Genomic DNA, 13,027 nt, shown 5'->3' on the forward strand with positions numbered 1-13,027 from the left:
GGCCTCATATTAGTAGTACTCAGTCATCTGCTTTGTGGTTCCTGCAAGAAGGAGCACTTTGGTGCTGCCCTCTGCTGGCTGCTTCTGAGCCCTGTGAGGATTGTAAACAGCAGATGCTTAGTATTTTATTTTTCCCTCAATGACTTGCATTTTTTTAAATAGCCACAATAATAAATGAAATTTCCCATTAAATAGCATTTTAACAATGAAAATGTGTCAGAGCAGAGCTACTCGATTCAAGTATAGGTTCTAAACTGTTCTGAAAAGTACTTAGGTTTCTAGGGAGTGGGGAGAGGGGGTCCGAGCTAAGGAATCCAAAGTCAGGGGGCTGTCAGCGATGCAGAAGGCTTATCGGGTAATACTTGCTGCCTCTGGAAGGGCGGTACATACAAGATCCTTGAAGATGCCCTTGGACATACTTAGTAGCCACTTTAGAGATTTTTTAAAAAATCCCTCAAAGACATTGCCAAGCATTTGCCTTCACCAGCCTTGTACAATACACTCATTTCCTTGGAGATGTTAATCATTTGACACTGAGGCATAATTTAGAGCAACAACCTCTAAGGAGAACAAGATAGCCTGGCTGGAGGTCAAATGACCAAAAACAGCTCCAGAGGCCATTGCTTATAGCATTGTTACCAAGGCGTTGGAGGTGGGATCTGCCCTTTCTGTCTTCCCCACACCCTCCTCCTGCAGATCACATTATTTTTAGCCACTTTGTCAATTTACTGCCCCTCACCCCTACGTTAATCTTTCCCTATTTCACATGTATGTCTTTATATAGAGTAGAAAACTATAAAGGACAGTTTGTCTAACGGCGCCCTCTAGTGATAATAACAAAGGTCACAATCAAGAAAGTACATTTACCAAGTACCTGATTGTGTTGGAGTCACTTAACCCATTGTGTTTAAGTGGTTATCTTAAATGTTTCTATTTAGGGGAATTCTGACAAGCCATTTTATAATAGTACTAGAGGCCCGGTGCACGGAATTCATGCACTCGGAGTGGGGGTCCCTCAGCTGGGCCTGTGCCCTCTTGTAGTCTGGAAGCCCTCGGGGGATGTCCAGCAGATGGCCTAAGCCAGTGATGGCGAACCTATGACACGCGTGTCAGAGGTGACATGCGAACTCCTTTTCTTTGGTTGATTTTTCTTTGTTAAATGGCATTTAAATAGATAAAATACATATCAAAAATATAAATCTTTGTTTTACTATGGTTGCAAATATCAAAAAATTTCTATATGTGACACAGCACCAGAGTTAGGGTTTTTCAAAATGCTGACACACCGAGCTCAAAAGGTTCGCCACCTCTGGCCTGAGCTGTCAGTTGGACATCCTTAGCACTGCTGTGGAGGTGGGAGAGGCTCCTGCCACTGCCGCTGCACTCACCAGCTATGAGCCCAGCTTCTGGCTGAGCAGTGCTCCCCCTGTGGGTGCGTAATGACCACCAGGGGTCAGCTTCTGCATTGAGCTTGTGCCCCCTGCTGGTCAGTACGCATCATAGCGAACAGTCGTTCCACCGTTTGGTCCATTTCTATATGAGCCTTTTATTATATAGGATTGCTAAATTTTAGAGCTTCAAGACATTCAGCTTAATGACTGGTAGATCAGGTTAACTGTATGAAAATATTAAGGGGAAAAAATTAAAGGCACGGAAAACCAAAAAAGGAGGAGAGATGCAACTGTCCTGGAAGAACATCTGAATGGTAAGTTCATTTGCCAAAGTTATACTATTTAGTTAGCGTTCACGCCCCACTGACCTCATGAACTTGGCACAATGGTAATTATGTTTTAAGTTTAGAGGCTAATTACTGAGTTAAATTTATTTTCTCTGATTTTGCATTTGACTTACAAAGTTCGTTTCCTTTCCAATAATTTGCTGCGTTCCAATACTGCTTGGTATAGTCACATGTGTTTTTCTGACTCTCTTTCTGCTATCATCTTGAGAAGTTTGCAACAGCAGAGTTCTGAGTTCCAAATGACTTCTATTTGAAGCATTATGAGTACATGTTAACGGCTCTGAGATTTTTTGAGACGCTCTGTGTGTCTAAAGCAAACAAAAAGGATACATTTTTAAAGTAAGTATACCATGAACAGTTACAATTGTCTTCTTTAGTTTTGAGTCAATGACTCAGAGGTCAGTCTTAAGTGTGAAAAAAATCTGACATTTAAAATATTTATCATCAATGTCCACTGAATTAAATCTGAGTTATAAGGTTAATCATTCTTCTATGACTACTCATGTAAACTGATAAATCAAGGAATAATAGAATCAGTTTAAAATTTTAAAGTAGAAAGATATAACTTAACTCAAGAGTATGGAACAATTTTTAAATCACATTCCCCTTTCTTTTTTTTTTTTAAATATGTTTTACTGATTTTTCACAGAGAGGAAGGGAAGGGGATAGAGAGTTAGAAACATTGATGAGAGAGAAACATTGATCAGCTGCCTCTTGCATACCCCCGACTGGGGATGTGCCCGCAACCAAGGTACATGCCCTTGGCCGGAATCGAACCCAGGACCATACAGCCCACAGGGCAACGCTCTATCCACTGAGCCAAACCGGTCAGGGCCCCCTTTTCTTTCAAATAGTCTTGTTTAACATCAACTGGTCTTAAAAATAAAATGATCCTCCGCTAAGAATCATTCAGAAAGATCAATTCGGTGATAATAATGATGGAAACTGAAATACTAAAAAGGAAAAACAAATGCCACCTTCTTTCCAGAAATCTGTAAAATAAATTGCCATTAAAGGAAGCAAAGGAAAGGCAAAACCCCTGTATTCATCAGAAACGTATTTTGCAGTGAAGTGATTTATAGCACATTAAATCAACAAATTAACCTGTAAAAATAAGTCGAGTTGTGTCAATTGGTCTGTTATTTCCGTTATCCTTTCATCAAGCTTCGGTGTGTACTTTTCTACTTCAAAGTCTTCTGCCATATGCTTGTCCTGATATCTTCTGAGCGTTTTTGCCATTTGTTTCCACTTCTCTTCCTCAGCCTCTAGTTCTTTACATTCCTTTAGAAGTGCTTCCCTTGATAACTCCTCTTGAGCTGTCTTTTCTTCATCCAGACGTATACAGTTTGAAGATGACGGTTGCAGTTTTCCAATAAGATCATCATTCTGCATGAAGAACAGGATCTAGTTTGGTTATGAAGGTGTGTTCACCAGTATGACATTTTGAAATGAATCCAATGGCAATAACATGTTATCTGTATGGTGGTAGAGTTTTGGATTGTGGAACCTTCAATTACTCAGAATCAAAACCAAAGTTAAAATGACCAGGGCTCACAAAAATACATTTACTGGTGCCGCCTTTGCCACACAACATCTGCACTTGACTTTATGCTCCATTTCTATGACTGTTTCATGTCTTTCCTCCACAAAATGACTACCCGTTGGCCCTTAGTAGAAAGTCTCTTACCTCTCCCCCCACCTTACCTCTTCACAATCTTTAAAAAAGTTTTAGAGATATCATATTGTGGTTTTCAGAACTGTCATCAAATGCTTCCCAAGATAAGACTTTCAAAATGAGAGTAATTCATGACTCTTACAAATATGGATTCTAATGCCATAGGTCTTTTACTGAACCCAAAACATTTGGTGCTAATTAGAATTGCATTCCAAGAAGAAATGATTCCCTGGATTATGGAGAAATTAAAACTCTTACTGTTAAAGTTTAGCGACATAAACTCTACATTTTTTTTAGAACCAAAACAGTGGGCGTGGGAGGCTTAATTCAATAATGCTATCTTGAAATTCTTTGTTACTTCCCACAAAATAAGGGAACATAGTAAACAAAACAACATCATCACCATCAACAACAAACTTGCTGGCAGGTCAGTGATAATGGTGACGGCTGTGTCTGGTGCCGTCTGACTCTCTCCCCAGGGCAGCTCACTCTGGGAACCCAGCCACCACGTTGTGAAAAACGAAGCAGCCCCGGCCACATGGTCAGGCCTCATACAGGTGTCCAGCTGAGACTGCCCAGGGAGCGTCCCAGCCAGAAGCCCACTGCACCTGACCAACCCGTGAACAAACAAGCCTTTAGATCAGCAGTTCTCAACCTGTGGATCGCCAAGCTGCGGGTCGTGGCCCCTTTGGGGGTCGAACGACCCTTTCGCAAGGGTTGCCTCAGACCATTAGAAAGCACATATATAATTACATACTGCTTTTGTGATTAATCACTATGCTTTATGTTCAATTTGTAACAATGAAAATACATCCTGCATATCAGATACTTATATTACGATTCAAAACAGTAGCAAAATTACAGTGATGACATAGCAATGAAAATAATTTTATGATTGGGGGTCACCACAACATGAGGAACTGTATTAAAGGGTCCCGGCATTAGGAAGGTTGAGAAGCGCTGCTGTAGATGACTCCACTTCCCAGCTTCAAGTCATTCCAGCTGGTGGCAAGTGGAAATGAAATGAGCTGGCCTCACTGCAGATTTGCGCACCAGGTAAGTGCTGCTTTAAGACACGAGGTTTGGAGGTGGTTTATTAAGCAGCAATAAGTAACTGGCACAGATACGGACATTGAGAACAGAATGCTGGTTTTCAAAACGGCGGCCAAATAGGTGGACGTGTCCTGCGCCTTCTCACGGAGCAGATAGAAGGGACAACTAAATCGAATAACATCCACTCGGAATTGGCGAGTTAAACAGCTGGTGAGACAATCCATGACCCATATATATGCTGTATACAAGAGACCCACCTCAGAACAAGGGAGTCCCACAGACTGAAAGTGAAGGAATGGAAAAATATCTTCCAGGCAAATGGAAAGGAAAAATAAAGCTGGGGTAGCAATACCTGTGTCTGACAAAATAGACCTCAAAATGAAGGAGATAACAAGAGATAAGGAAGGCACGCGCATGGAGATGAATTTACTGGCTCCTTCTTCCCCCCAGGCCTGAGCCTCCAAGCAGCCTGGGATGAGCTGGTGATCCCAAAGGCCTGACAGTCAGCCTGGTCCTCCCGCCACCCACCCCGATCCCCTGTTCACCATCGCTGGTCCATGGGAGCCTCGGGTTGTGGGGGGGCAGGAAGGCCAAGAGGTCAGCAGTTCAGCCTGCTCACCAGTCCCCAGTCCCGCCTGACCCCTCTCGTGGGCTGTGGGGAGAGACCAAGAAGTGGTCAATGCCACCTCATGGCGACTGGTCATTTGGTCAGTCTGGTCATTTGGTCAGTCTGGTCATTAGGGACATGGGCTTTACATATATTAACCACAATGAAATACACAAGAAAGCTGCCATGAAAAGTAGTACCCTAAAACACTTTATATTATTTAACCAGCTATAGATTAACTGATGACAGGTTAAATTTCATACATACTTGACTTCTGCTTTGATCTTGTTTGTTCTTGAAATCTGGTTTCTTATCTTCTAAATGCATATGATGACGTGATTCAATCTCCAGAAAAGTCTCTGTTGTAGATAGTTTTCTTTTGGTATCAGCCAGTTCTTGTTGAAGTTGTCTCACAGTTGCCTAGGAAGATATTTCTGTTACTGATTTTATAAATCAGATAATTTTAAATTATGTTACTAATTGACTAATTATTGTATTGTTCTCCATACAAACAACTATAAACCTACTTTTGCCCTCCCCTGGGTATATATATCTTGTTAGAGTCATACATTATTATCATAATGTTATGACAATCATCTATGACTGGAAAAATATCAATTCACCTTCTTTTCCTCATATGGACATGCTCCTGTTTGCTTAATCAGGGTAAAGTCACAGAAAATTTAACCCTCCTGCCTCATCAGACAGCTGATTCAGTCCCACTCTCAATCCCCCTCCCCCATAAATCTCAAAGCTTTACAATCTACTAACATCTCAAAGAGAAATGGGCATTAGGTGGATCAAGTGGTAGTAAGTTCGATATTATGGAAAATTTTCTCTTTTTATTTATTTTTTAACCAGAGTCTTCAATTAACTTCAGAGCTCCTCACACATTCAATCCCCTGCTCAAATCCTCCCACTAGGTTCCTAACTTAGAAGGAAAGTCATTCCAATGGCCTTCAAGGCCCTAGGTAATCAGGCCTTCACCTCCCTTCCTGCTACACATAAACCCTGCCACCCCTCACTAATCTGAAATGGAAATCCAATGCCAAGTTCATGAATCACAGAGAGCTACAATTCTCTCGGTCTTGGACAAACTTATCCCCAAATGATAGTAATTAGGCCTCAAAATGAGAAACATAAGCACATTATTTGTAAAAGTATTCAAAGAATATTATAAATAGTAGGGGGAAGATTAAATCAAGTATAGATTTGCAAAAACTCATCATATTTGTCCCAAATTATGATGTAACGAAAAGTAGATGCCTTGAAAAGAGTTGAGAGGTCATATGAATATATTACTTGAGACTGAAATATTTCCAAATTTAATTCAAATTGTCATGAATAAAAATAACATTATACCAACTCAAATATATAAGATGCTACTGAAGGAAAGGTACTATATGATACAGCATCTACATTTCAGTTCATCTGGAAATCTGAACTTAGCTGTCAAATTAATCCACTTAATTGAATCTTGATTTCAAAATACTCATTTTAGGTAGAGCATTTCCATTTATCTACTTCCTAATGGTTTTAAATTTGGTGACATAAAGATTAAAATTATTATGCTATCAATGTAAGACCAAATTATTAATATAAACCTATATCTATTAATAGTCTATAATGTAACCTCTTAAAATTTCATGGGCAGCAAATGTCTTTACTCAGAACAAAGCATCTTTCAGGTCTAATGTTCATCTACTGGATACAATGTCTGCTTTGAAGCTGATAGAGCAAACACATTTATAAATTATACATTTTATATATGTATAATTCAGAGAAGAAGGGAGAGGGAGAGGGAGATAGAATCATCAAAGATGAGAAAGAATTATTGATTGACTGTCCCCTGCACTCCTACTAGGGACTGAGCCTGCAACCGGGCATGTGCCCTTGAGCAGAATTGAACCTGGGACCATTCAGTCCTCGGTCAATGCTCTATCCACTGAGCCAAACCAGCTAGGGCTATAGTCTCTACATTTTTAATATTCAACTAGATTCAGCATTTAGCCATCATCAAATATTACTCTGAATTTTCTCTTAGGAAATTTGAAAAATACTTATGTGTCTGGATACTTACATTTCTTTCTGCATTATCATTTTCATACTGATGTATTGTTTCTTTAAAACCATGCCATTTGGTGAGTAAGTCCATCATTATTCCATGCAGCTGAAGAACATACTTTTGATTTTTATGATCAAATATTTTTATGATATCCCGAATCTGATCTTGGGTGTTAATTACCGTCTTTTCTTCTCTGTCAGCTTGGTTGTGATCCTGATCCAGTTGCTGTTGAAGCAACATCATTTCACTCTGTAGGTGGGATAGCCTCTCCACGAAGGATTCCTGCTTTCCAGTGTCTTTATCCACTTCACCTGGCTCCTTCAGAGACACGTGTTCAGTTTCCTCCTTTTGACACTGTTTTTGACTGAGGTCTCTTTCTACACCTTCTAAAACCAATGTCCTTTCTTTGAGAGCATCTCTTAGGTGGTGAAGCTCAATTTCTAAGCTACTGTTTTTACTTTCCACTTCAGAAAGTCGTTGAGAAAGAATCTCATTGTTATGTTTTAGGTTAGACATATCCAAATTCATTTTGTCCCATAAACAAAAACTTTCCTCTCTTGCTCTCTGGAAAGCAAGTTGTAGCTCTCTTTTGGATGCCTGACAATGCTCATGGTCCTGTACAGCTGTAGCTAGTCTAGACCGGTATGATTCAACTTGTGCTTCCAGTCTTCCTCTGTTTTGTTGTTCAATCTCCAGTTTATGCTTTAGCATCCTAAGCTCAGCTCTCAGAACTTCAAGCTGTGCATTGTGTTGAGATACTGTTTCTGTTATTGTCTTTTGAGGATGGTCCTTCTTTTCTCTGCCAATTGCAATGTCCTCAAAATATCCTTTTCCCATTTCCAGGGTCTGATTTTTTACTGAGTCCATTTCCAGTCTTAGCTTGGCAATTTCATCCCACAACATGCGCTTTTCATCCAATCGACATTTTTCTTTTTCAGAACTCTCAGAAACCTAAGGAACACAAAGGAGACTGTGAGCTAAAACATTGAAATGACATGTCGTGATAGCCTCTGAAATTAAAGAATAACCTATGTTATGATAAAAGGTTGCAATAAGTGGATATCTCACTGGAAAAAAATAAATTTGGATCCAAACCTCTAACTTTATATAAGCATAAATTCTCCAAAGTTCAAAAATATAATGTAATATGATGAATTTTTAAGTGAAAAAACACACAACAGAATTTTAAGAGTCTCAAAATTAGAAAGGGTTTTTCTAAATCACCACAAGCCCAGAATGCATTTAAGTAAAAGATTAATAATTCTAATTACACTTACAAATTGAGATTACAGTCTGAACATACCCCACAGTAAGAGTATTAACCATGCATATAATAGGATAAAGTAAACTTCCCAAAATTCTTTTTCCCCAATATTATCCCATAGATATTCTACTTTTCTAATACTTTCATAGTCATTTATAAAAAACTATCTCTACTAATAACTGATAATCAAGCATTTTCCTGAGCACTTCTACATCCACCAATGAACTCATTCAGTTATCACAATCTGAAATGGAGGGGTTAAACACATAAGCAAGTTCAGGATTTCCCCCAGGTTTTCAGACTCTACAATTTGTGATCTGGCACCAATCCATAGTTCTCCTCTAGTGTAGATACAGAAACACAAAAGAAGCCTATTTTTCAAAAAACAGGCAGTGAATAATATAAAATTTACAGAGCTCTCTTTAGAAAACTGTGAGATTATTTGTTGCTTCAATAACCTTTATTTCTTGTTCATGATGTTTAAATGAGTATTAACTGTGATATGGGGAGGGTGGTTACACTGATCTACTTTACGAGGAATAAATTACTTACCAATAAATTATCACTAAATATATATTATGGCCTGCATTCTCTTCAGAAGCCCCTTCTATTAAAATGGGATGCTACTTAGAACAAATTGTTAATTTTCTCAAAAGTACAGGAATGACATCTAAATTATGATCTCTGAACCTGCTGTACTTTCCTCCTTACCATCACTGGAAGTGAAAACTAACCTCTATATGAATATATCAAGGAAATGAAATCACCACCAAAATCTGGAACATCTGTTGTTAGTAGCAATACCTTTGAGATCATGGACAACACATTGATTCTTATGGTAAATATTAAAAGCCTTCTCTTTGGATGAGGCCATTGTGCATGCCACTGGTTGAGACAAATGGATTTGAATTAACAATATCATTTTATCCAATGGGCTCCAAAAGCCACACCTCTCTCTCTCTCTCTCTCTCTCTCTCTCTCTCTCTCTCTCTCCCTCTCTCGCTTTTTAAATCCTCTTGTGTCCATGTGTACCGTATTGTATTTTTAAATATATACAACCTCACACATACATACATTTGAAAATGATTAAATAAACTACCTCAGAGTTCATTTTTTATAGGCTATTTCTTTTTAAAAAATATATTTTATTTTATTTTATTTTTTTCAGAGAGGAAGTGAGAGGGATAGAAAATTAGAAACATCGATGAGAGAGAAACATCTGTCAGCTGCCTCCTGCACACCCCCTACTGGGGATATGCCAGAAACCAAGGTACATGCCCTTGACCAGATTTGAACCTGGGACCCTTCAGTCCACAGGCCCAAGCTCTATCCACTGAGCCAAACTGGTCAGGGCTCTTATGAACTATTTCTGTCACCTTTGTTTTGCAAATTATTTGGTCAGAATTCCATCTTGTAATATGCTGGCGTTCTGTTCTCCAGAAGGTCGCCTCTGAGTGTAATTTTGCTCTTCTGCAACCTAGGCCATGCTCAGCAAACTGCGACTCGTGAGCCACATGCGGCTCTTTGGCCCCTTCAGTGTGGCTCTTCTTAAGCCTTAGGAGTACCCTAATTAAGTTAATAACAATGTACCTACCTATATAGTTTAAGTTTAAAAAGTTTGGCTCTCAAAAGAAATTTCAATTGTTGTACTGTTGATATCTGTCTCTGTTGACTAATGAGTTTGCCGACCACTGACATGGTCACATTTCATTTAGTTTTCAGTCTCATTTCATTAAAAAAAATTCCAAAGCTTAAGAGCCGTACCTTAAATAAACTGTGAAAAGGACGTAGCCTTTTAAAGCACAAGGATATTTCCTTTCCATGAAAAACTAAAATTTTAAGTGATAGCTACATTTGTCATAGAGCAAAAATACAGTATACTGAAAGAAAATTTCTTTATGAACATTTGACTAGTTCCATCACCGTCTTAAGACAACTTAGCTTGTATGTTAACATTTATTAAGAGTCAGAATTAACATTTATGTTAATGGGTAAGCTCAATTTATTTTGTATTTCTTCATTTAGAAAACATTCACAGAGCATCTATTAGATGCCAAGGACAGTAATAAGTTAATAATAATTGAAATCATAAAGGTTACAGTTCACATTTTGAATGAGAATATTTTTTGTTTTTTTTTAATTAATAATATACATTAAATGACAGGCTATAGCTATTGATGAAGTACTGTTAGAAATAAGAGATTTTCCCCAAAGATAAATTTACCTCATTGTCTCTTATAATCGCCAGTGTGATGTCTTTTCCTCTAATCGTGGTTTCAAGTGGTGGGTTCATTTCAACTTCCTTAATAGAGTGCTCTTCTTTCTTTCTTAACTGCACCCTATATTTTTCACATAACAGATCACCTTTTTGTCTCTTCTCTTTTTCTTTTCTTAAGATAAATCTGCAGTTAAATATAACCAATGATGTGATCCACATAAGATAAACTGTTATAAGATGTCTTATATAAATCTCATGGTAACCACAAAGCAAAAATCTTCAGCAGATTCACAAAAGATAAAGAGCAGGAATCAAAGCACACTATGGAAAATTTTCAATTCACAAAAGAAGGCGGCAGGAGAGGAAGACTGGAACAATGAAAATACAAAACAGCCACAAAACAACTAGATAGCATTAGTTAGTCATTACATGCCAATAATTACTTTGTATGTAGATTGAATTCTCCAATCAAATGGCATAGGGTAACTTGGGGTGGTGAACACAGAATGCAGTGTACAGATGATGTGTTGTAGAATGTGCACCTGAAACCTGTGTAACTTTGTTAACTAGAGACACCTCAATAAATTCAATAAAAAGACAAAAAGTAGAGAATATCTTCACGGATTAGAATAAGACCTAACTATATGCTGCCTACAAGAGACTCCATTCATTCATTTTCTTAATTTTTTAAATCTTCACCTGAGATTATGCCCAGTGGTCTTAGCAAGAGGGGAATGGAAAGAGAGGCAGACAGACAGACAGACTGACAGACAAACATCAATGTGAGAGAGAACATTGATTGGTCGCCTCCCATACATAGCCAAACCAGAGATCAAACCCACAACCTAGGTATATGCCTTGACTGGGAATCAAACCAATAAACTTTTGGTGTAAGGGATGGTGCTGCAACCAAATGAGCCACACAGGCCAGGGCTCAATTCATCCTTAAAGACACTTAAAGGCTCAGTGTGAAGAGATGGAAATGTTAACCTTGAACCAAACATTAGACCAATGGATTTAACAAACATTTAGAGAGTAGTCATACATTTTTCATCACCGCCTCAAAGAGATAGCTGCACTCCCATGTTCACTGCAGCCTTATTCACAATAGCCAAGATGGATAACCTCTGTGTCCACCAATTAATGAACAGTTAAGAGGATGTGGTATGTATGTATGTATGTATGTATGTGTATTTAGTATGTGAATGTACATGTATATGTCGTTTATATAGTAAATGTCTGTAAACACATATATATGTACACACACACACACAGTGGAATATTTCCAGGGAAAGAGAAAGAAGGAAATCCTCTGCTAGAGGCAGAAATAGATTGCAGAGACCAGCTATAGTTATAACAAGTATTAATCGTGCTCTGTTAACCGTGATTGTTTTGTGCCAATTAAAGAAAACATATTCTCATCTGGCAGGGAGTTCCCCCCACCCCCCTTGGACTTGGAAATTAACCAGGAAATGTGGTCCATCCTCCTTAACTACCTGTTACCATGGAAAGATTGACCACCTTGTTGATGAAACCCTGGAGCCCCAGCCTTCATTGGTGCAATCTGTAACCATTATACCCATTTTATTCCTTCTCCTTACTGCCCCGTGCCTGTGATACCCATTGTATGGCATTTGCACCATATCCATTCTTATTTCTTTTGTCTACTTCCCCACGTAATCTTTGTCTTTCTACCCCATATAAGCAGCTGTTGTGTGGTGTGGGGGTACAGAAGAAATTTTCTTGGATGACCTCCTGCTCTCTCATATTGCCAGCATTATTTAAATAAACATCATATATGTTCATATAGGATTACACCCTGTCTGGTGTGCAGCATGGTGCTTATAGTTAACAATACTGTATTATATACTTGAAGGTTGCTAAGGGAGTAGATCTAAATGTTCTCACCACAAAGAAAGAATGGGTAACTATGTGATGTAATGGAAATGTGAACAAATAATCCCGTGGCAATCATTTAACAACATAAAAGTGTATCCAATAAACACACTGTATCCCTTCAAAATATACAATGTTCATGTCCAGTATAGCTCAACAAAACTGGAAAAAATAGAAAATAGAAAAAAATAAAATACCTGCATGTCATATATACATAGTTAGAAAATGGCAAGAATCCAATTAGTTATGGCTTTCTTTGAAAATGAAATTACTTGGTAACTTTTGCATCTAATCTTAATATAAAAAGCTAAATTTACCAACAGAAAAGTATACTTACTTTTTTTATGGAATAAATGCATGCATAAGAATATCATGATTATATACCTCCACAAATGTACAACAATGCCTGGCTGGGTGGCTCAGTTGATTGGAGCATCATCTTATACACCAAAAGGTTGCCAGTTTGATTCCCCGTCAAGGCACCTACCTGGGTTTTGGGTTCAGTCCCTGG

At 38.4% G+C, this 13,027-nt stretch overlaps 1 protein-coding gene across 1 annotated transcript; it reads right to left on the reverse strand.

The window, feature by feature from the left end:
• Positions 1-7,096: 7,096 nt before the first annotated feature.
• Positions 7,097-10,845, reverse strand: LOC132223017 (ankyrin repeat domain-containing protein 26-like). The gene is made up of 2 exons (XM_059678413.1): positions 10,627-10,845; positions 7,097-8,089 (listed from the first exon to the last, which is right to left on the reverse strand). The coding sequence occupies exons 1-2, from the start codon at positions 10,837-10,839 to the stop codon at positions 7,097-7,099; spliced, it is 1,206 nt and encodes a 401-aa protein (XP_059534396.1). The 5' UTR covers positions 10,840-10,845.
• Between the last annotated feature and the right edge of the window lie 2,182 nt (positions 10,846-13,027).

The sequence above is a fragment of the Myotis daubentonii genome, chromosome 21 (genome assembly GCF_963259705.1).
Source record: "Myotis daubentonii chromosome 21, mMyoDau2.1, whole genome shotgun sequence".
In the NCBI taxonomy this organism is placed as follows: Eukaryota; Metazoa; Chordata; class Mammalia; order Chiroptera; family Vespertilionidae; genus Myotis; species Myotis daubentonii.

What these genes read in the sequence shown, in the direction of transcription:
- LOC132223017 (XM_059678413.1), bottom strand. Translation starts at nt 10,839, where the DNA reads ATGTGGATCACATCATTGGTTATATTTAACTGCAGATTTATCTTAAGA. An exon ending in CGATTATAAGAGACAATGAG is followed by an intron (nt 8,090 to 10,626) that starts GTAAATTTATCT and finishes TGTGTTCCTTAG; the next exon opens with GTTTCTGAGAGTTCTGAAAA.